General features: G+C 43.7%; 1 protein-coding gene across 1 annotated transcript in view; it reads left to right on the top strand.

Moving 5' to 3' along the window:
* The window catches only part of LOC308587752 (piezo-type mechanosensitive ion channel component 2-like), a gene marked incomplete at its 3' end in the record, with an annotated part of 81,630 nt that extends 61,253 nt beyond the window's left edge, over nucleotides 1-20,377 (top strand). The window contains exons 41-52 of the mRNA XM_081195518.1: nucleotides 201-327; nucleotides 2,002-2,149; nucleotides 11,223-11,437; nucleotides 12,277-12,435; nucleotides 14,310-14,457; nucleotides 15,329-15,517; nucleotides 16,757-16,849; nucleotides 17,086-17,255; nucleotides 17,688-17,804; nucleotides 18,083-18,162; nucleotides 19,432-19,660; nucleotides 20,203-20,377. Coding sequence (XP_081051644.1) covers nucleotides 201-327; nucleotides 2,002-2,149; nucleotides 11,223-11,437; nucleotides 12,277-12,435; nucleotides 14,310-14,457; nucleotides 15,329-15,517; nucleotides 16,757-16,849; nucleotides 17,086-17,255; nucleotides 17,688-17,804; nucleotides 18,083-18,162; nucleotides 19,432-19,660; nucleotides 20,203-20,377 — 1,850 coding nt within the window. The remainder of the gene's footprint in view (nucleotides 1-200; nucleotides 328-2,001; nucleotides 2,150-11,222; nucleotides 11,438-12,276; nucleotides 12,436-14,309; nucleotides 14,458-15,328; nucleotides 15,518-16,756; nucleotides 16,850-17,085; nucleotides 17,256-17,687; nucleotides 17,805-18,082; nucleotides 18,163-19,431; nucleotides 19,661-20,202) is intronic.
* Nucleotides 20,378-21,531: the final 1,154 nt, after the last annotated feature.

The following is a 21,531-nucleotide window of genomic DNA, read 5'->3' on the forward strand; positions in this document are numbered from 1 at the left end:
AATATTATGCAGAGGTCATTGGAAGCGATGCTTGGAGGACTGGCAGCACGGATAATGTGACTGAGTTGGTGGCGGATCAAGTGTTTTGTGTTTTGCGGACGGACCCCACATGAGTTGGTGAGAGCCTAAAATGAGGTATTGCTCTCGTGAAACGAATGCTTACCAGATAGAGAGCTGTGATTAACTGTCTTTTTTGGCAGACAAAACTCTGGAGGAAGCCAAGAAGAAATGGAGCCTTTTCAGGAAAAAACCCACTGGCGGGAAGAGACTTACTAAAGCAGCAATGAAACGGCAGATGATGAAGGCAAAGAAGCTGCTGATTAAAATGTAAATTGGGATTTTATTTTTAAAAAATCTATTTAAAAAGTGAGATGTTGCAACATGAATGAACACAGCTGGGGGCAAGATGGTGGGAGGGAATACAGGTGTCATCAATGGACCTTCCACTCCCTGTAATAGACTGTGCTGCTGACATCTGTGTGTTAATGGTGGCTGGTGCCCTTTGGGATGGGTAGAGCCAGGAGGCCAACAGTAGGTGGCGCCAGAGCCAATTTGAGGCAAAGCTAAGCAGTGGCTGGAACTGTCAGTTGTGGTTCTCTCAGTTTCTCCTTTTCCTAGTCATGAATTCAATTGTCCACATTTCTGCAGCAACCTGCAACATTTAGCTTTTTAAAAAAAGAAATCCTTGTGAAAATTCATCAGCGTTTTAGTGCAAATGTTCCATTAAATATTTTTGTATTCAGTGTTGACATAGGAAGACATTTTCCCAGGCAGTGTTCCCTAATATAATGCATTTTGCATGTGTGTGGTATTCATGAGTATATGCATTTTTATTTATATATTTCCCCTTGTATATGTGCACTTCGGTTGGAGAACTACATTGCAAAATTTGGAGTAGTGTGACTTTCAAAGGACAGCCGTGCTTCGGTTCACATATTGGTTGAGGAAGTGTAATGGGGCTTCCACCCCCCCACCTGGTGCCTGCAAAATTGGCTCAGGGGGTGGGAGAGCCCCCAGATCAAGGAATGAAGGGAAGAGTGGAGGGGGGATTGTTCTATCTGCAAAGCTGCAATGTCCGCACAGATGAATGATTGGAACAGCACAATGTTAAATTCCACGTAGTTGGTTATATTTAAAAGGCTATCTTTCGGTACTCTGTGAATGTTGTTGTTGTTTAGTTGTTTAGTCGTGTCCAACTCTTCGTGACCCCCTGGACCAGAGCACGCCAGGCACTCCTGTCTTCCACTGCCTCCTGCAGTTTGGTCAAACTCATGCTGGTAGCGTCAAGAACACTGTCCAACCATCTCGTCCTCTGTCATCCCCTTCTCCTTGTGCCCTCCATCTTTCCCAACATCAGGGTCTTTTCAAGGAGTCTTCTCTTCTCATGAGGTGGTCAAAGTCTTGGAGCCTCAGCTTCAGGATCTGTCCTCCCAGTGAGCACTCAGGGCTGATTTCCTTCAGAATGGATAGGTTTGAGCTTCTTGCAGTCCATGGGACTCTCAAGAGTCTCTGTGAATACAAGTATTTAAAGACGAAGCAGGTCCAAAAAGTTTGTGAAAGTGCTTGACATGCTTTCTCTTGGGAATATTTGTGACTAAAGGATTCTCCTTTTGGCCCTAGAGCTTTATGGGTGTGTAACACTGCGGTCACAGCAACAACGCTGTATTTCTAAAGCCCGCTCATAGCACTTTAAGAGTCACGACTTCACCTCAATGCAGTTTGTTAAGGCTGCTGTTAGGACTCCCTTAACAAGATGCATTTCTGAAGATTTTTGCCTGGTGCGGGGAGCCCTTAAAGTGGTAGAAGAGAGATTTTAAAAGTATGGTATGGATGTGACCAGGTTCTTACGAGCTACGGTGGATGATTCACGAATACAGCCAAGCTCTTTGTTGCTAGACATGCGGCATACATTCCACTGAGCTTTCAGAAAGTAAGTGACCCTTTTGAAAAACACGACTCTCCTTTTCAACTGGACTGACCTAGATAAATTTTCCCTTGCAGCGCTCTTCAGATATACCGGCCCATAAGGCAATTCTTCTATGACATTATTCATCCAGAATGCAGCCTAATCTGCGACGTTTATGCTCTCATGTTCCTGGTTGATGTGATTAATTTTATTATTGTCATCTTCGGCTATTGGGCTTTCGGTGTAAGTATTAGCTCGCCTTGCTAATTGCTAAAGCAACAGGTGCCTTGAATGTTTGCCAGTTGGCTTGAAACCACTCCTTCACAATGCCTGATGTGTAGGAGTTATTAGTTGTATTTATTTATTTCCTAAAATTTACACACCACTTGATTGTAATTTTTTTTAAAAAAAACAAAACAAACCTCAAAGCAGTTTACCAAAAGATAAAGCCATAAAATCAAGAAAGATTTGCAGCAATAGTTTAAAACATACAGAAAGTCAAAATTCACATCAATTTTTTTTCTAGGTAGGCTTGTCTAAACAAGAATGTTTTTAGCAGGTGCTAAATAAAGTGAAGGTGCCTTCTCAATATCAATAGGCAAGGATTTCCAAAGTTTCTTTAGCTGCCACACTAAAGTTCTGTGATGGTTCGTACTCAAAAGCACTTTGTTATTGACTTCCGGTCGGTGCCAGCGCTTAATGGCGGTCCTACCTCCGAGCTCCGGAGAAGGACTGCTTCGCAAGTTCGGGTCTTACCCGCTACGGCGAGCGGGGGACCCCTAAAATCCCAGGCGCTGAAGCCTGAGAACAAGGAGACTCGGTGGGCACCTTCGCGCCCCCCCGGTACCGTGAAAGAGCCTTTTTAAAGGCTACGGATCGACATCGGGAGAGAGCGCGGTGCTGAGAGTCGCTACCCAGCCTGCGAAGTGAAGCCGCGTCGCCATAAGCGGAGAGCGCCGATTCCTTCCTGAAAAGAAAATTTGGACTGAATTCCCGTGAGTAAGAGCTGGAAAATAATCGGGACCCTTTAAAATTTTAGAAATTGGGCTAAAAACGGGGAGATTTAAGCAAAGGAAGTCTGCCTCCCCCCGACTGCATGAAAGTGAAAGCAACGGAACTCTAAACTTGCATCCGTTTAAACCTGCTCTTTGATCATATAAACCGGACATTTAGACCTTTGATCTCCCCTCTAGCAAGCAGGGCAGAGGGGAGGTGAATCTGACCAACAACTGCATGATCTATTTGGAGGAAAAAAACCTCTGCTATCTCACCTATTTGAAAGCATGAAACGGTCTGCCTTTTTAGTACACTGAACTGACTTTTCCCTGTGAAGTGATACTTTGATACAAAGTTTCCACAGTGCCTGATCACTGTATATTATAAGAAGAAACAATATAAACTGGGCAACTGTGGCAATTTGAAGTTATAAGTCTTTAGCAACATTGACTTTGACTGTGTTAATCTCCTTTTTTTTTACATCTTGGACTGTCTCCTTTGTTTTTGTATTTGGAAATCCCGTTCTATGGCCATTTTGATTTGCTCCCTCTAGAGGATAAAGTAAAACTTGGCACGGCCTAAGACAGCGGAATTTTCCAAGGGAGAATAATCCCGTGGGAATTGACCTTGACATGAGTGGCCCACAAGAAGAGATAGTTACAAGAGCCAAGATCAAGCAACAACAACAACAACAACAGCTGCAGCTGCAACAGGCAAAGAAAAGAGGCTCAATTTCAGGCGCAACAGCCGGATCAGCAGGAACAACAGGACAAGACAAAGGAGCAGCCGTCTCTATGGAAGTTGTGACAGAGGCCTTGCTCAAGATAAACCAAACTCTGGAGTCTTTGACAAAACAGACTTCAGAGAACACACAAAAATTAACAGAAATATCAGCAAGATTAAACCAGAATACAGAATCTATAAACAAATTGGTGGAGGAAAACGCCACCACGCGCCAAATTGCCGAAGAGGCAAAAGCCACTGCCGGAGAGACACAGGAGAAATTAGAGCCACTTGCCAAGAAGGTCTATGAGCATGATGCAACTTTGGCCTTGTGGGAGTTACAGAGGAAAGAGAGAAATTTAAAATTAAGACTGATTCCGGAGAATGAAAGAGACAACCTTGTGGAATATTTGACACGGGAGTTTGCGGATTGCTGGGACCTTGAGGAAGACGAATTTAAAATTACGACTGCCTTTAGACTGGGTAAAAAGCAAGATAGAAAGACACCGAGAGACTGCTTGATTACACTCAGATCCAAGGAGGAAAGAGATAAAATATTAGGACTACACTTTGAAAAGGCCTTGCAAATTGGAAATTCAGCTGTACAGATCTTTAAAGACATCCCAAAATATATTTTGGATTTAAGAAACTTCTACAAGGACTTGGTTCTTTTGCTAAAGAAAAATTCTATCCGTTTCAGGTGGGAATTCCCACAAGGACTGTCATTCGACTACAAGGCAAAGAAAGTGAAAATAAAGACAATTCAAGATAAAGACAAATTTTTGGCAAGATACCAGGAGGACCTACAGAAGGGGACTGTGGACGTACTTGCAGAACAGAGGAGAGCACTGGATATCCTGAATCTCTCGTTTGGACAAAAACCACCACCATCAGAAGAAGAGCAACAACTTGGAGCTGTTGGAGGAGCCTTAAGAAAATAACAAGATGGCTTTGCAATTCCTTAGTTGGAATTGTAATGGACTGAATGGGCCTTTGAAGAGAAGACAAGTATTTCATATTTTGAACAGAGAACAACTGGACTTGATATGTTTACAAGAAACTCACATAACCAGAGCCCACAGGAGATTACTCACAAATAAAAGGCTAGGACAAGAATTTATTTCATCAGACAAAGTTAAGAAGAGAGGAGTGGTAATATATGTGAAGGAGAAATGGGCTCCAAAAATGATATTCAAAGATGAACAAGGGAGATATCTGGCTGTGGAGATACAAGTACAAGGAGAAAAATTTCTAGTTGTTGGAATTTATGCACCAAATGAAGGCAAATCTGACTTCTTTAAGAGACTTCATGAAACTTTGACGGACTATCTGGATTACAATATGATAATCATGGGAGACATGAATGGCGTGGTCTCCACTAATATGGACAAGGCACAAAGACTAACAGTCACTAAAGAAGGGAGACTCCCTAAGACTTTTTTCGAAATGACAGAAAACATGGACTTGATAGACATTTGGAGAACAAGGAACCCTCTGGAGAGAGAGGGAACCTTTTTCTCCCAAGCAATGATGACCTGGACCAGAATTGACCAAATCTGGGTTACTAGTGGACTGGCTCCAAAGATTAAGAAAGTGGAAATCTGCCCAAAAACTTGCTCCGACCATAACGCCGTGAAGATGGAGATGAAACTCACAATAACTGGTCAATTTAGATGGAGAATGAATGACACCCTCTTTCGAGATAAGGAGATTCTCACGAAGGCCCAAAAGACCCTAAAAGACTATTTTGAAATAAATTTGAGGACCGACGTGGAGAAAAGAGTGATCTGGGACGCAAGTAAAGCGGTTATGAGAGGATTTTTGATTCAACAAAATTCAATAAAGAGGAAAAAACAAACTGAGAAAAAAGAGAAGATTTTGGAAATGATAAAGGAAGGAGAGAGGAAATTAAGAACAAAACCAAAGTCTCAGGATATTTTAAGAGAGATCAAGTTATATCAAACACAATATATGGAATTGATGAACCAAGAGATTGAATGGAAGATAAAGCAAATGAAGCAAAAGACTTTTGAATCAGCAAATAAATGTGGTAAACTTTTGGCATGGCAACTGAAGAAAAGGCAGAAACTAAATACAGTTACAAGCCTAGAGGTGGATGGAAAGAACATATCTAAACCCAATGAAATTAGAAATTGCTTTTTAAGTTATTTTAAAAAACTTTACACTCAAGGCCCGCAAAATGAAGAAGATATAGATAAATTCCTTGGAAGATATGGACTACGAAACATCTCTCATCAAAGTAAGATGGATTTGAACCAGAGAATCTCAGAACAAGAGATAGAGGCTGCCATTCAGAATATGCAATTGGGCAAATCTCCGGGACCAGATGGACTGACTTCCAGATACTACAAATCGCTGAAGGAATGGCTGACTCAACCACTAAGAGAAGTTTGTAATGAGATCCTTGAGGGAAAAAGGGCACCTGAATCGTGGAAAGAGGCATATATTTCACTCATACCAAAGTCAGAGACTGAAAAGACCCAACTTAAGAACTACCGCCCAATATCACTGCTTAATGTGGATTACAAAATTTTTGCAGACATTTTGGCAAAAAGATTTAAAAGAGTCTTGATGGAGAAGATTCATAGAGACCAAGCAGGCTTTCTCCCTAAGAGACACCTAGCAGATAATGTAAGGAATGTAATAGACATTTTGGAAAAGCTAGAGGTGAATATAAACACTAAAGCAGTATTGATCTTTGTGGATGCGGAGAAAGCCTTCGATAATATTTCTTGGAGTTTTATGAGGAAGAATCTTCATGGGATGGGGGTAGGCCAGGGTTTTGAGAATGGTATGGCTGCAATATATTCTGAACAAAAAGCTAAACTGATTGTAAATAATGTTGTGACTGAGGAACTTAAGATAGAAAAAGGAACACGACAGGGGTGCCCAATTTCCCCATTACTTTTTATTTCAGTTCTGGAGGTGTTGCTGAATATGATAAGAGATGACCAGCAGGTCAAAGGTGTGCAGGTCGGAGCTAAACAGTATAAGTTAAGAGCGTATGCAGATGACCTAGTATTGACTTTGCAAGAGCCAAACACTAGTACGAAAAAAGTCCTAGAAATAATACAACAATTTGGCCAGGTAGCTGGATTTAAGTTGAATAAGCAAAAAACGAAAGTCTTAGGGAAAAATCTAACAGATATGGAAAAGGAGAAATTTCAAGAGGAAACAGGTTTGACTGTGGTCAAGAAGGTGAAATACCTAGGGGTTTATTTAACATCTAAGAATGTGAATTTGTATAAGGACAACTATGAAAAATGTTGGTCAGAAATTAAAAAAGATCTAGAAATATGGTCAAATTTGAAACTGTCAATGTTAGGCCGAATTGCAGTAATTAAAATGAATGTATTGCCTAGAATGTTGTTTTTGTTTCAGACCTTGCAGATTCTTGACAAGATGGAATGTTTTAAGAGGTGGCACAAAGACATCTCGAAATTTGTCTGGCAGGGCAAAAAGCCCCGAATTAAATTTAAAATATTGACTGACGCTAAAGAAAGAGGGGGTTTTGCCCTGCCGGACCTAAAATTGTATTATGAGGCAGCAGCTTTTTGCTGGCTGAAAGAATGGATGCTCCTCGAGAACACGGACATCTTAGATCTGGAAGGTTTCAATAATGCTTTCGGTTGGCATGCATATCTTTGGTATGATAAAGTTAACAGTGCCTTTAAAAATCACATTGTTAGAAAAGCATTATTTAATGTTTGGATAAGATATAAAGATCTATTGGAAAATAAAACCCCTAGATGGGTGTCACCAGTGGAGGCTAAAGCAGTGAAGAAACTCAATATGGAGGTCGGATGGCCGAAGTATTGGGAAATCTTAGAACAGGATGGAGATAAATTCAAACTACAAAGTCAGGAGAAATTGAAGCATAAAGTAGAAAATTGGTTCCAATATCGCCAAATAATGGAATTTTTTAAACAGGATAGGAAAATCGGTTTCCAGGTGGAAAAATCAAAACTAGAGACTGAATTGTTAGAACCCAATACTAAGAATCTATCTAGAATGTACAACTTGTTGTTGAAATGGAACACACAGGATGAAACAGTTAAATCGGCTATGATTAAGTGGGCTCAGGATGTTGGACATAACATTATGTCAGCTGACTGGGAATGGTTATGGAACACCGGTATTAAATTTACGGCATGTAATGCCTTAAAGGAAAACATTATGAAAATGGTTTACAGGTGGTACATGACCCCAGTCAAACTGGCAAAAATCTATCATTTGCCCGACAATAAATGTTGGAAGTGTAAAGAGACTGAAGGTACTTTCTATCACCTTTGGTGGACATGCCCGAAGATAAAGGCCTTCTGGGAAATGATCTATAATGAAATGAAAAAGGTACTTAAATGTACCTTTTCTAAAAAACCAGAGGCCTTCCTCTTGGGCATTGTCGGCCAATTGGTGACAAAGAAAGATAGAACTTTCTTTATGTATGCCACAACAGCAGCAAGAATACTTATCGCAAAGTATTGGAAGACACAAGATTTACCCACTTTGGAAGAATGGCAGATGAAAGTGATGGACTATATGACACTGGCCGAGATGACAGGCAGAATCCGTGATCAACGAAAAGAGACGGTGGAAGAAGAATGGAGAAAATTTAAAAGTTATCTTAAGGACTACTATAAACTTAATGAATGCTAAAATGTTGTGGTTTCCAGAAGCAAAAGGGTACAGGGATACAAGGCTAGACTATAAAAGAGGACTAAGATGACAGAGATTAGAAAGTAACAACTGGGAGTTGCTAGTTGAATTATGGACATTGGGATGCAGAGAGGGGGGGGGTATGGGGAAGTTCAAGAAAAGAGGTTTATGAAAATATGTTTGAAACTATTCATGTATGTCTGTCACTTTTTGTGTCTGTTTGTTTTTCTTAAAAATGTTGTAAAACCAATAAAAATTTTATAAAAAAAAAAAGCACTTTGTTATTGCTTTGCATGTTCCAGAACCAAGGAGGTATTTGACACCAGACGCTTAAGGAGGCTTGAATCTGTTCTGCTAATCTGTTTGGAAGTGTGGAAGCTATAGTGGGGTAGGAGAGCGGAAAATGATGCCAATATACTTCACATCTGCCAAGCAATGTGCCCCTTTGGTTTCAGATAGTACATGGGTAGACGAGTCTAAAAAGCCTGGGACACACATTTTCACGGCCCTCTAGTGGCTATGGGAACTCATTTGCCAGAAGTGATGTATTTAGTGAAAACTCTGGAAATACAGTCATACCTTGGAAGTCAAACAGCTTAGTTCCCAAACGTTTTGGCTCCTGAACCTCGCAAACCCAGAAGTGACTGTTCCGGTTTGCAAACTATTTTTGAGAGCCAAACGTCCAACGGGGCTTCTGCGGCTTCCTGCAGCCAATCAGAAGCCGTCGTTTGATTTTCTAACGTTTTGGAAGCAAACGGACTTCCAGAACAGATTCCGTTTGACTTCCACGGTAGGGCTGTACTTGATTCTGACCAAACTGTGCCTCCTGATGTATATTCTTCCATTGACTTTGTGGTTATGCCTTGCTTCTGTTTTAGTTATGTCCTGTAAGTATTGGACAAGAAAATAGAGGATTTTTAAAAATTTCACAACTTTGCTGTAGTAGCAAAGTACAGTGGTGCCCCGCAAGACGAATGCCTTGCACGACGGAAAACCCTCTAGACGAAAGGGTTTTCCGTTTTGCAGGTGCTTCGCAAAACGAATTTCCTATGGGCTTGCTTCGCAAGACGAAAATGTCTTGCGAGTTCCTTTGGATTATTGGAACTGTGTTTAAAAGAGGACATTACTGATTAATACAAATAGAAACTGTTTCCCCCTAGTGGAAGCTTTTGAAACTGGTTGCTTTACAAGAGCTGGGCTAGGGGAATTTCCAGCTGCAAGATAAAAAACTGTGAGACTCTGGGATTGACCTTGAATCTTTTAAGTGTTATGGCAAATGGAAAGGAAAAAACAGACCAGTCAACTGCTGAAAAAACATTAAGGTCTGGGAGGACTTGGCAGCAACCCAGGAGAGGCTCAACATCAGGCCTCCCTGCCTCTTCGGCTGCTGCTTCTGTACCAGTACACTCAAAACCAAGAGCAATGTCGACAGAAGAGGCCTTAGCGGTTCCATTAGTGAAGATAAACAATTTGCTGGAACAGCTTCACAAGAAAACAGACGTGATAAATGCGAAAGTAGATGCTGCAAATATTAAAATTGACTTAATTGCAGAAAGTATAAATAATCCGGGACAAAAGGTGAATACCAATACAGAAACCATCCAGAAATTGATACAGGAATCTACTTTGATACGGCAAACTGCGGATGAAGCCAGGGAGAAAGTCGTTGCTGCTGAATGTAAAGCAACACAACTGGAGAGAGAGAGAGTTCCAGCCCTACAGAGGCAACTTGATGAACATAAGTTGACGCTTGTTATGATTGAACTTAAAGAAAAACAGACGAATTTGAGGATCAGAGCCCTAACTGAATTGGAAAAGGAAAGCTTGACAGAGTTTCAGGAGGAGACAGGACTAACATTGGTTGAGAAAGAGAGGTATTTGGGGGTTAGCGTGACTGCCAAAAATGTGAATCTATTTAAGGATAATTGTGAAGGATGTTGGATTGAAGTGAAGGGGGATTTGGAAATATGGACAAATTTGAAGTTGTCATTGTTGGGCCGAGTTGCTGTGGTGGGGATGAGTGTTACTGTGTTGCCAGGGATGTTGCTTCTGTTTCAAACATTGCAAGTTTCAGATGGGATGGATTGTTTCAGGAGGTGGCAGAGGGATGTTTTCAGATTTGTTTGGCAGGGCAAGAAGCCTCGAGTAAAATTTAAGATATTGACTGATGCCAAAGAAGGAGGTGGATTTGCCCTGCTAGACCTTAAACTTTGTTGTGAACCAGCTGCTTTTTGCTGGCTGAGAGAATGGCTGCTTCTGGAAAACACTGAAGTGTTGGATAATGGCAGATGAAGTTGATGGACTGTATGGAATTGGCGGAAATGACTGGCAAAATCCGAGACCAGGGAGAAGAGTCGGTGGAAGAAGACTGGAAAAAGTTTAAAGATTATTTACAGAAATATTGTAAAATTAATGAATGTTAGAAGAATGTTGGAATGAAGTTATATGGCTTTAGTAGAAATGTTATAAGGAATTAAGTATAAATAGATTAATAGAATATTAAAGGAAAAAATAAGGCTAGAATGTGTTAAGATAATTATAGGATAGAAAACAGAGGAAGATGGAAAGGAATTGCTGAAACAATTAACAGAAGTGGAATACAAAAAGGGAGGTGTGAGGAGGTCGTTGAAATAAGTGAATGAAAGATAAGATATTGAAAATGTTTGAGGTGTTTTAAACTGTTTTTGTTTGTTTAATGTGTTAGTGTTATGTAGTGTTTTTGTATTGTATTGTTCTTTTTTTGTAGTGTTTAAATGGTTGGAAAAGTAATAAATATTATTAAAAAATAATAATATATAAATTCAATATATAATAATAGCTTAGTAGTGTTGATCTGCCCATAGACTCTGACTGGAAGCCTAGGCTTGCTCCTTTTCTTCACACCCGCATGTTATCAACGAATGCTTCTAATTTGTTTCAGAAACACTCAGCTGCCGCCGACATCACAGAGTCCCTTTCAGAAGACCAGGTGCCTGAAGCTTTCCTGGTGATGCTGTTGGTGCAGTTTGGGACGATGATAGTTGACCGTGCCATCTACCTGAGAAAGAGCATGTTTGGGAAATGTGTTTTTCAGGTGTTACTTGTCTTTGGCATCCATTTTTGGATGTTCTTCATCTTGCCTGGAGTAACGGAAAGGTATGACAATGAAAGATGCCAGAGAATTCCAACAAAAACAGAAACTAGAGGGGAAATCGCTGATTATAGAATCATAGAGTTGTAGAGTTGGAATTGCAAGAATCTCAACTAAAGCATCCATGTTTGCTTATTTGTCCCATGTCCAGATCCGAAAAATGAGATCAGTATTCACTGCTATTGCTGCTTTCATTTCACAAATGATATGTAGGTAATTTCATCCCCACCCCCTATTTGTATTGCATTTCCTTTGAACTGCAATGAATGTGTTGGTGCTTAGTCCTCCCCCTTCACACACAGACACACACACAGCTGATGTTTACTACTTTTTCAAGATGTCTCTGCATGCTCAGCCAAACTGCAATTGGGAATGCTGGAGAGTTCTGCTGCAAAGAGAAATGGGAGTAGAATTTGGCACAATTTGCATATTTGGCCAAGATCAGGGATGGAAATCGTGTGATCAAATATAAGTGGTATTGGCCATTGTTCTGTTTTTATAGCCTGTGTACGTTACCAAAGTTACTGCATTATTTTCTGCATTGTTTTTGATGTTTCCTTTACATATGCATTGAAAAAAAGTATGCAATCAATTACATTTTGGCCATAGCGGATAGCAAGGTGCATAAGGTAGGTTTCAGTGGAAGCCGAACTGTAGCAGAACGGAAGCAGCGCCGACTGCAGCAAGCACAGCATGGGGTGGAAATCTCTTCCTCTTCCTCCTTACATCCCTGCTGCGTTTGGCTGCGGAGTTCAAAGAGGGCCATGCTCTAAAAAATGTTTCTTCTAAACTAGTCATAGTTGTTAAAGAGGGAGATTGGAACATCTCTCTTGTTTACTTGCAGGAGGTTTAACAGGAATCCGGTGGCTCAGCTGTGGTATTTGGTCAAGTGTGTCTATTTTGGTTTGTCGGCTTATCAGATCAAATGCGGTTACCCCGAACGGGTCTTGGGCAATGTTCTGACTAAAAGCTACAATTGCATAAACCTCTTCTTATTCCAAGGGTAAGCAGCACTTTTATAAAGGAGGGCAGAGAAACCTAATAATATCCCCATGAAACGCAAGCCATTATGTTAACAAGCCAATCACAAAAGCAAGAAAGAACGGCTGACGGGGGGGAAAGGGTGGGTGGGTGGGTGGAAATCTCCAGGTGCTTGAAGGAAGATTTATTGCAGGCCTGTGCTGGAACAAATAATTCCTCAGGGGTTCTATAAATATAGAAATAACATACATAGGAAACGGAATAGTAAGGTAAAAGAGGTCCTTACAGTCTTACACTGAGCGACTGTGAAACAAAATTATCAATTTACTATTTTGTGTAAGAAATTTTATTATTATTATTATATTAGTTGCTTTTTTGTCACAGCCCCTCAAATAAACACAAACATACAATAAACTAACATTTATAAAAATCGAAAAAGCAATTCTTTTTTAAGGAAAAAACTAGATTGAAACATCTCACCCACGTCAAAAGGCCATAGCCTGACGAAGTAAGAATGTTTTTGCCTGGTGCCTAAAATTATGTAGTGGTAAAAATTAGGAAAAAACCTTTTCATTGTAATAATTGTTACAAGTTTTTTTTAGAGTAATGTAACCAGCTCAGAGGGCAGGAAGGCAGGAGGCAGATGCTGGCTTGAGATACCTCCTGAAGTTGTGTGTTCCAGCAGCTGCTTGGCTGTAAACATTATTGGGTGGCCTTAGGCAAGTTGGGATTCCTCCATGTAGCCTGCATAGAAGAGGCTGGAATGAGAAGTGTGAAGCAGTATGCACACTGGAAAGGAGGGGAGCAGGTTGTGTAACACACACACACACACACACACACACACACACACACACACACACACTATCTGCCAAGTGTTTCCATGTACAGTGTCTGCCTGGTGCCTCTAATCTTGGAGGTGGCATATAGCCATGCTTACTAGTCTCTACCGATATCCTTGCCCTCCACAAGTTGGCCTGAACCCCTGTTAGAGCCCCTCTCTCAGTTTGGCCATCACTAGGCTACAGCAGATGCACAATGGTCTTAATTGCCCCATCGACTAGGACACAGTTGGGCTTTTATGCAAAGGGTTTCCCTGACTTCTGAAGTGGGTATAATATGTAGGGGGAAGCGTCGTGCTCCTTCCGGGATAGTTTGTCAACTTTGGGTTCCCACCCTGCACTCGGATCTCACCCGTGGCTCCTAGAAGCTGTTGGTGTGCCATAGCGGCCACACCCCAGGAAACGGCTTCGACTGGCTGGCTAAACCAGGTGAGGGTAGCGGATGAGTCACAAATCCTCAGTGAGTTAGGCTAGGGACAAAGCCAAAGCTCTAGTGGATTAAGTGGACAAGACGAAGAGTGGGTCCAATGGTCAAGGAGGTGGTTTCTGCATGTGCTGTGGAGGGAAGAGAAGGGCAGATGGGGCTCATCAACCTGGGAAGGTAGTCCTCCTGGAGAAGGAAAACTCTGGTCCTTAACCTCTGCTACCTTCTGAGATACCTTCAGGAGAAGAAGTAAACCCTTCAGGAATCCAGAGTGGAGTCCCTAAGACAGTTGGATGGTTCCTTGTACACCACCTTCTGGCAACTCCTGCAGCCAAGCTGGTTTCAGTCCCAGAGAGGTCACTTCAGTGCTGCTAAGACAGCAAAAGCAATGCAGGAGGCAGCAGTTATGAGTTACTGGTCTCTGCAGCCACAGCAGGTGCCGTGATTCCCCAGCGGTTTGACTTCACATTCCATTGTCTCTCAAGACAGACAGATGCCAACAAAAGGGCACCAGAGTTTGAGAATTTGTACCACTCTTACAATACTGGGAAAGCCTTTTTTTGTAGACAGGCTTTGACTGTTTTGGGTCCTTATTGCCCCATTAACCAGCCACTGTTCTCCTCCTCTGTGCAGCTTTCGCCTGATACCGTTTTTGACAGAACTGAGGGCTGCCATGGATTGGGTTTGGACCGACACCACACTCAGCCTCTCCAGCTGGATCTGTGTGGAGGATATCTATGCTAACATTTTCATCCTGAAATGTTGGAGAGAATCTGAGAAAGTGAGTCCTGTTGCTTAAGGGTTACCATTAGCCCCACCAATCAAGATGACTCCGGGTGGTCTATCAGGAGCAATGACTGGGGCGAATTTCTCTTGTCTGGCTGCACAAGTCAACAAGTTTAAGTGTGCCTAACTCTGTGGCCTACATTTCTCTGCTCATATTTTGAAAATGCATGTGGCCCACAATAACTCCCTCTCACAAAAACACTTGTAAAAGGACATTGAATGTGAGCCAGCCCAAGCTAAAGAGAAATGCTTTTGCCTGGCACCTAAAGCTATGAGGCAAGGTGAGCTGACCTCCTCAGGCGGCAGGATTCAAAGGGTCAGCACATCCCAGTGTAGATAATTATTTCCTCCTTGTTCCTGGTGTAGATTATCAATCCCTTCCTCTTCCTTGGTGGGGAGGGAGGTGTTAGGAGCCAGTGTGTGTAGTGGTTAAGAGCGGTAGACTCATAATCTGGGGAACTGGGTTCGCTTCCCCGCTCCTCCACATGCAGCTGCTGGGTGACCTTGGGCCAGTCACACTTCTCTGAAGTCTCTCAGCCCCACTCACCTCACAGAGTGTTTGTTGTGGGGGAGGAAGGGAAAGGAGAATGTTAGCCGCTTTGAGACTCCTGAAGGGGAGTGAAAGGCGGGATATCAAATCCAAACTCTTCTTATTATTATTTTGTGGTTTGCCTCAAGCGCCAAAAGGCTGGCCCTGAGTGAAATATATGTAGGCTAGTCAAATATATGCAAATTAGGCAAATGTGTGGAATTCTGTTTTTCAGAATGCTGAGTTTGTCCTACCTTGATGCACAAGTTGGGGGGCTTTTAAAAAATTTAATCAGCGGAGTATACACACAGCTTTGTTCCCATTCTCCATTTTTCAGAAATACCCCCAGCCTCCTGGGCAGAAGAAGAAATTGCTTGTGAAATACGGGATGGGAGGCTTCATCGTCTTTGTGCTCATCTGCATTGTGTGGTTCCCTCTGCTTCTTATGTCACTGGTCAAATCAGTGGCGGGAGTAACTAACCAGCCTTTGGGCGTCTCTGTCAAAATTACCATCAGCGGTTATGAGGTAGGTCTGCAGAGGTGGAGGGTCAATTTATAATTAAGATTGAGGATAAGTATTTTCAATGAGTACTGGAACATTTCCACCATCCAAAGCTGTTGCTTTAACACAACAAAAAACAGGGTGGAGTTATAGCTCAATGATCCTTAACGTCTCCAGTTAAAGGGTTGTGTCTAACAGTGCCATTCTGCTTGTAGGGACGTGGGTGACTCTGTGGTCTAAACCTCTGAGCCACTTGGGCTTGCCGATCAGAAGGTCGGTGGTTCAAATCCCCATGATGGGGTGAGCTCCCATTGCTCTGTCCCAGCTTCTGCCAACCTAGCAGTTCGAAAGCACGCCAGTGCAAGTAGATAAATAGGGAAGGTAAACGACATTTCTGTGCACTAAGGGTTCCGTCACGGTGTCCCATTGCACCAGAAGCCGTTTAGTCATGCTGGCCACATGGCCTGGAAAGCTGTCTGTGGACAAACAGCAGCTCCCTCGGCCTAAAAGCGAGATGAGTGCCGCAACCCCATAATCACTTTTGACTGGACTTAACCATCGAGGGGTCCTTTACCTTTTACCTTTTAGTTCATAGCAAGTGTCAACGCCAACCAACCTGGTTCTTCCCTAATCCGGAGCTGCCAAGCACCCTCTTCTCCTTCAGATTCCTGTAGGAAATGCCCACTTTATTTCCCATTGGAACTCCCATTCTTTCAGAGTCACATGCTATTATCCTCTGGGCTCATCTATGGATCTATTGGGAGCCAGTATGGTGTAGTGGTTAAGAGCGGTAGACTCCTAATCTGGGGAACCGGGTTCGCATCTCCGCTCCTCCACATGCAGCTGCTGGGTGACCTTGGGCCAGTCACACTTCTCTGAAGTCTCTCAGCCCCACTCACCTCACAGAGTGTTTGTTGTGGGGGAGGAAGGGAAAGGAGAATGTTAGCTGCTTTGAGACTCCTTAAGGGGAGTGAAAGGCGGGATATCAAATCCAAACTCCTCTTCTTCTTCTTGTGTTGCTGTGTGATGCTTCCAAGTGATTGTTCTGCTGATGCTGCTGTGAACCGTGCTGCTACAGAGTTTGAATTATGGGTGCTGAAATGCAACTAATCCAGAGCTGTGGAGCTTGTGGGTTGGTTAGCATCAGCCTGTGACTAGTGTGTAAAACCCACCTTTGGGTCTGAACCAGCTAAGGTGTGATGAGGTACGTCTGTATAGTGGAGCTGAGGTTTGTAATACAGGATTTCACCCTCTTTCTCCTAGTCTTTGTTTACCATGAGTGCTCAGCAGCAGAATCTGATCCCTTTCACTCATGCGGCGTATAATGAACTCACCACTCAATATGCCCTCCATCCTGTAAGTATATTTTATTGTGCACAAGGAAACTCCTGCAGGAAAAATTGCCATCCTTTTCTCTTTCTCTCCAACAATAGCTGTTGAGACCCAATTTGAATTAAAACTGGATTTGAATGGTATCTTTACTGGATTGCCAAAAGCAGGTTAGATAGGAATTTAGCTCAAGGCGAAGAAGTTTCTCTGTCTTGCTTGGAACAACAGAAAAAACAAACCAAAAACATTTGTGTTTTCTCCAGTCTGCCATGCAATTTATAGTGAACTATAGCCCAGAGGACGTCATCGTTGCTAAAATAAAAGGCAATGCCAGCTTGCTGTGGAGCATCAGCCCTGCAAGTCGGAAAGCTATGATTGCAGAACTCTCCAATTCCTCCGCAATCTACATCAACTTCCACTGGACTCTTCTCAGGTTTTTATCTTTTTAATATTACGTGTATTCTGTGTATGTGTGTACAACCACCACCACCCCTTGCAGGTTTTCCACTGGTATTTGGTTGGGTACAGTGAGAACAGAATGCTGGTTTAGAGTAGCGGCACCTCTCTTTTTTGCTGCCCATGGCTGCCACATTGTTGTTGTTGCTACTGAGGAACTAACTGAAACCTGCTCTGTTTAGTGACCTCACACCCAACCCTCCAAGTCCCACCCTTTGCACTGCAGCCTTTCTGCGACGCTTTGTCAAGTAGATTTTCCAGAGGAAGCCATCTCTTGGCAAACCTGTTTTGTTGTCCGTTTCATAAGAGGCACATAGCGTAAGAGGAGAATCTCTCTCTTCCATAATGCCTGCCCTGAAGAACATCTAAATCTTCCCTTAACCTTTTCTTCCTATCCTTATCGAATCAGGAATGCCTCTCTCGTGAAGAATATTGAAGCGTCCGGCCTACACACGATGCGCTATGAAGACAAGGAGATTCGGGAGCAAATCGTTGAAATGCTACGTGGGACCAGAACAGAAGGCGTGTTAGTGTTATGTTTTTCTCCTGATTCTTTCGGTGGCCATTAGCTCTTCCCCTGCTACTGTATGTGTCCCTCAGCATGTCGTATTCGGTGGCATATGGCTCCTGTACGTGGGGTCTCCACTTGGCTACCATAGCTGTGGATTAGACCTTCCTCCTCCATGGATTTGTATAATATCTTGGAAGCTGTGTGGGGTACATGTGAAAAATGAACATGTGTTGATCTGGAAAGGAGTAAGACCTTTGCTTTGCTTTTGTTCTGCTCCCCCACCTCCATTTTAGTCTGCTTCCTGGTGTCCTACCAAGGTATCTGAGAGCAGCTGGCGGAGCAGAAGCTAAAATGGCCCATCGGCTGCAAGTGGGTAAGTGGACAAAAGTGGAGGAAAATCCTGCCTGCTTGAAGATGAGAGGAGGCCAGAGTTGCAGAGTTTTGCTGTAGGAAGGCAAAGCCAAAAGATGCATGTTGTATCGTATGAGCAAAAAGCCACTGTCTAATTGTTCCAGACATCTGGAAATGTGCTGTCTTTGGGTCAAACTAGCAAAAGGAGCACACAGGTGCCGTTTCCTCCCCCACACCCTCACCCCAAATTCTTTTCACTCAGCTGCCACTATCATGGCAAAAGCTCCAAACAGTCACCCAGACCGTCTTCATTTCTCATGAATGCCTCTGAACCCATGCAGGGCCCAGAAGCGCTTTGGGGAATTAAAAATGGCAGGCGGGGCTGCTCTAATTGAAGCAAAGGGTTTTTTTAAAAAACAAACAAACAAACAAACAAACAAACAAACAAACCAAAAACCAAAGGTGTCAGAGACTACTGGCTAATGAGACGCTGCTGTTTTGGGGCCCAGGGGTTGTGGGGTTCCCTGGCTGGATATAAACTTCAGATGTGTGGTGGGTTCTGCACTCCTGATCCAAGTGCCTTTTTTGTTTTCAAAATTAGACGTCCATATAGCTGTTCTCTGTTTAGACCAAGGGTACCCAACGCCCCTCATCCTTGACCATTGGCCATTCTGGCTGGGGCTGATGGGAGCTGCAGAGCATCGTGTTGGCTACTCCTGGTTTAGACCCATGGAGCTTCTGCTTTCATTGCTGATTCTTCACAATGTCTTGCTGAAGACCCAGGGAACACACTCCTCTAAAGCCAATGAACTACTCCTTAGCACTCTTTTGCCACTTCCACCTCTGTTTTTGAAAGCATTTCCTTCTTCATGTGTGGCTAAAGTGGGGTTCCAGTTCTCCCTGGGGATTTTGAGTATGGCATTAGAAAGTGGAAGTATTGGCAAGGACATTTGTTAAATGTTAGGGTAGGAGGAAGTGACTCCACTCCTCACTCCCTGGAAGAGCCCCAGCTCAGTGGTAGAGCATCTGTTTTGAATGCAGAAGTGACCCTCAGTTCAGGCTCAGGCATCTCCAGGTAGGTTTGTGTATTTCCCATCAGAAACCCTGGAGAGCCACTGCCATAGGCAATACTGAACCGGGTAGACAAATGATTTGACTTATGTGTGGGGGCATCTTCCTGTGTTGCAGCTGTGCAAAGTGCCCACAGCTCTGTGGGTTGTCCTGTGGGTTGGGAGAAAGGCAGGGGGCCCACGGTCAGCTCACCCCCACCCCATAATTCTCATTCCCGCAGCTCATTCCAATGCGCCAAAGGACGTAGACAAGATGGCCTTCTTCAGAAATATCACCATCGAACTGCAGCAGCTGCCTGCCAAGGAGTCCTTAAGCCATGTTCCCGAATGGTGGGTTGTGAAAGAGCAGAGGCCCGGCTGTTTGGGTAATGGATGCAGTAAGAATATGGAACTCTTCATCTTCAACGACAAGGTCAGCCCTCCTAGCCTGGGATTTCTGGCAGCTCATGGGTAAGGATGTCAAACTGGAACCTGTTATTTCTGGGGCAGCAATTTGAGATTTGGATTAAGGTGGAGGCTTGGGGAGACCTGAGAGAAACCTTTTCCCGCTGTGCTGCCTTGAAAAATACAGAACAGGCAGCCAATCGCTGGCAGGAATTCAGTATTGCACTGTTGAATGTTGTCAGTGCAAACATCTCAGCTTGCCACATAGAAGAGACTTCCCCCTTCCTTCCACCCTTGCCAGTGTGCTGTTCTGGGGTTTTTTCTGAACCCCCAGAATAAATTTCTGGGGTACACAAGGCAAGAAGAGGGGAAGGAAAGCTCATTACGCAAGTGGGAAGTCCTTGCGCAGGGCTTCGGCTGATAGGACTACTTGTGTCAATTTTGCCCATGGAGCACGAGACTCCTAAATCTCAGGGCCATGGGTTTGAGCCCTACATTGGGCTAAGCACTGCAAGGGGCTGGACTAGATGACCCCTGAGGTCCCTTCCAATTCTATGAGTCTATGACACCCTGAACATCACCACCATCTCTCTCTCTCCCCGCTACAGGATTGTAGGCCTCTACATGTCTTTTGTTCTGGTCATCGGAAAGTTCATCCGAGAGCTTTTCAACGGCATCTCGCGCTCCATCATGTTCGAAGAGCTGCCCAACGTGGACCGCATCCTGAAACTCTGCACGGATATCTTCCTGGCTAGGGAGGCCGGGGAGCTGGAGTTGGCTGAAACAATGATTAAATGGACCAGGGAAGACAATGATTAAATGGACCAGGGAACCCAGGGAGGACTAAAGCCGGTGTGTGTGTGTGTGTGTGTGTGTGTGTGTGTGTGTGTGTGTGTGGAGTCACAACAATGCATTGTTTCGGAAGGGAAATGTTGAATGGGGCGCAACTGCAACGGGACATGGCAGAAGATACTGAATTAAGAGGTGTAGAGAGGACTGATTCGTTAGCTGCTCAATCTGATGCAAGGCAGAAGTGTAAGCTTTATATGTACGCTGTTTACTACCCTATGTACAAGAGCAGAGATTATGTTGCACATAGCACAGGACTCTAAAGCCACAGGGTGTGTGGTTTTTTTTGGGGGGGGGGTAGATTAGAAATCATGACAATACTTTCAGCAATTTGCTTCCTTTCTCCACTCTGCAAATGTACCCTCATAAAATAAAAGTGCTGCATGCTGGGCATTCCTCTTCCTGTGAGATGACCACATGGTTATGTGCATGTATGACAAGTTGGCTGTGGCAAGGAGCAGCGAATGGGATATGCTGCTCAGGCCCTGAAAATGAAGAATGCATGAACCGCCCATGCTACATCGAGCCACGGTTCTTGCCTAGTCCTGTGCCGAGCAAGATGCCCCACGGTAGCTCGAGAGAGCAAGCAGTCTCCCATGGCCTGCCCTCAACACCTGGCCATGAGAGCGCCATTGCCCAATTCCACATAGCTGCCATGACTCATAGCCAGTTTTGGATTTGATATCTCGCTTTATGGGACGCGGGTGGCGCTGTGGGTTAAACCACAGAGCCTAGGACTTGCCGATCAGGAGGTCGGTGGTTCGAATCCCCGCGACGGGGTGAGCTCCCATTGTTCAGTCCCTGCTCCTGCCAACCTAGCAGTTCAAAAGCACGTCAAAGTGCAAGTAGATAAATAGGTACCGCTCCAGTGGGAAGGTAAACGGCATTTCCGTGCGCTGCTCTGGTTCGCCAGAAGCGGCTTAGTCATGCTAGCCACATGACCCGGAAGCTGTACACCGGCTCCCTCGGCCAATAAAGCGAGATGAGTGCCGCAACCCCAGAGTCGTCCCCGACTGGACCTAATGGTCAGGGGTCCCTTTACCTTTACCACTACCCAAAGGAGTCTCAAAGCGGCTAACATTCTCCTT

This window comes from Podarcis bocagei, assembly GCF_964188305.1.
Source record: "Podarcis bocagei genome assembly, chromosome: 5".
NCBI lineage: Eukaryota > Metazoa > Chordata > Lepidosauria > Squamata > Lacertidae > Podarcis > Podarcis bocagei.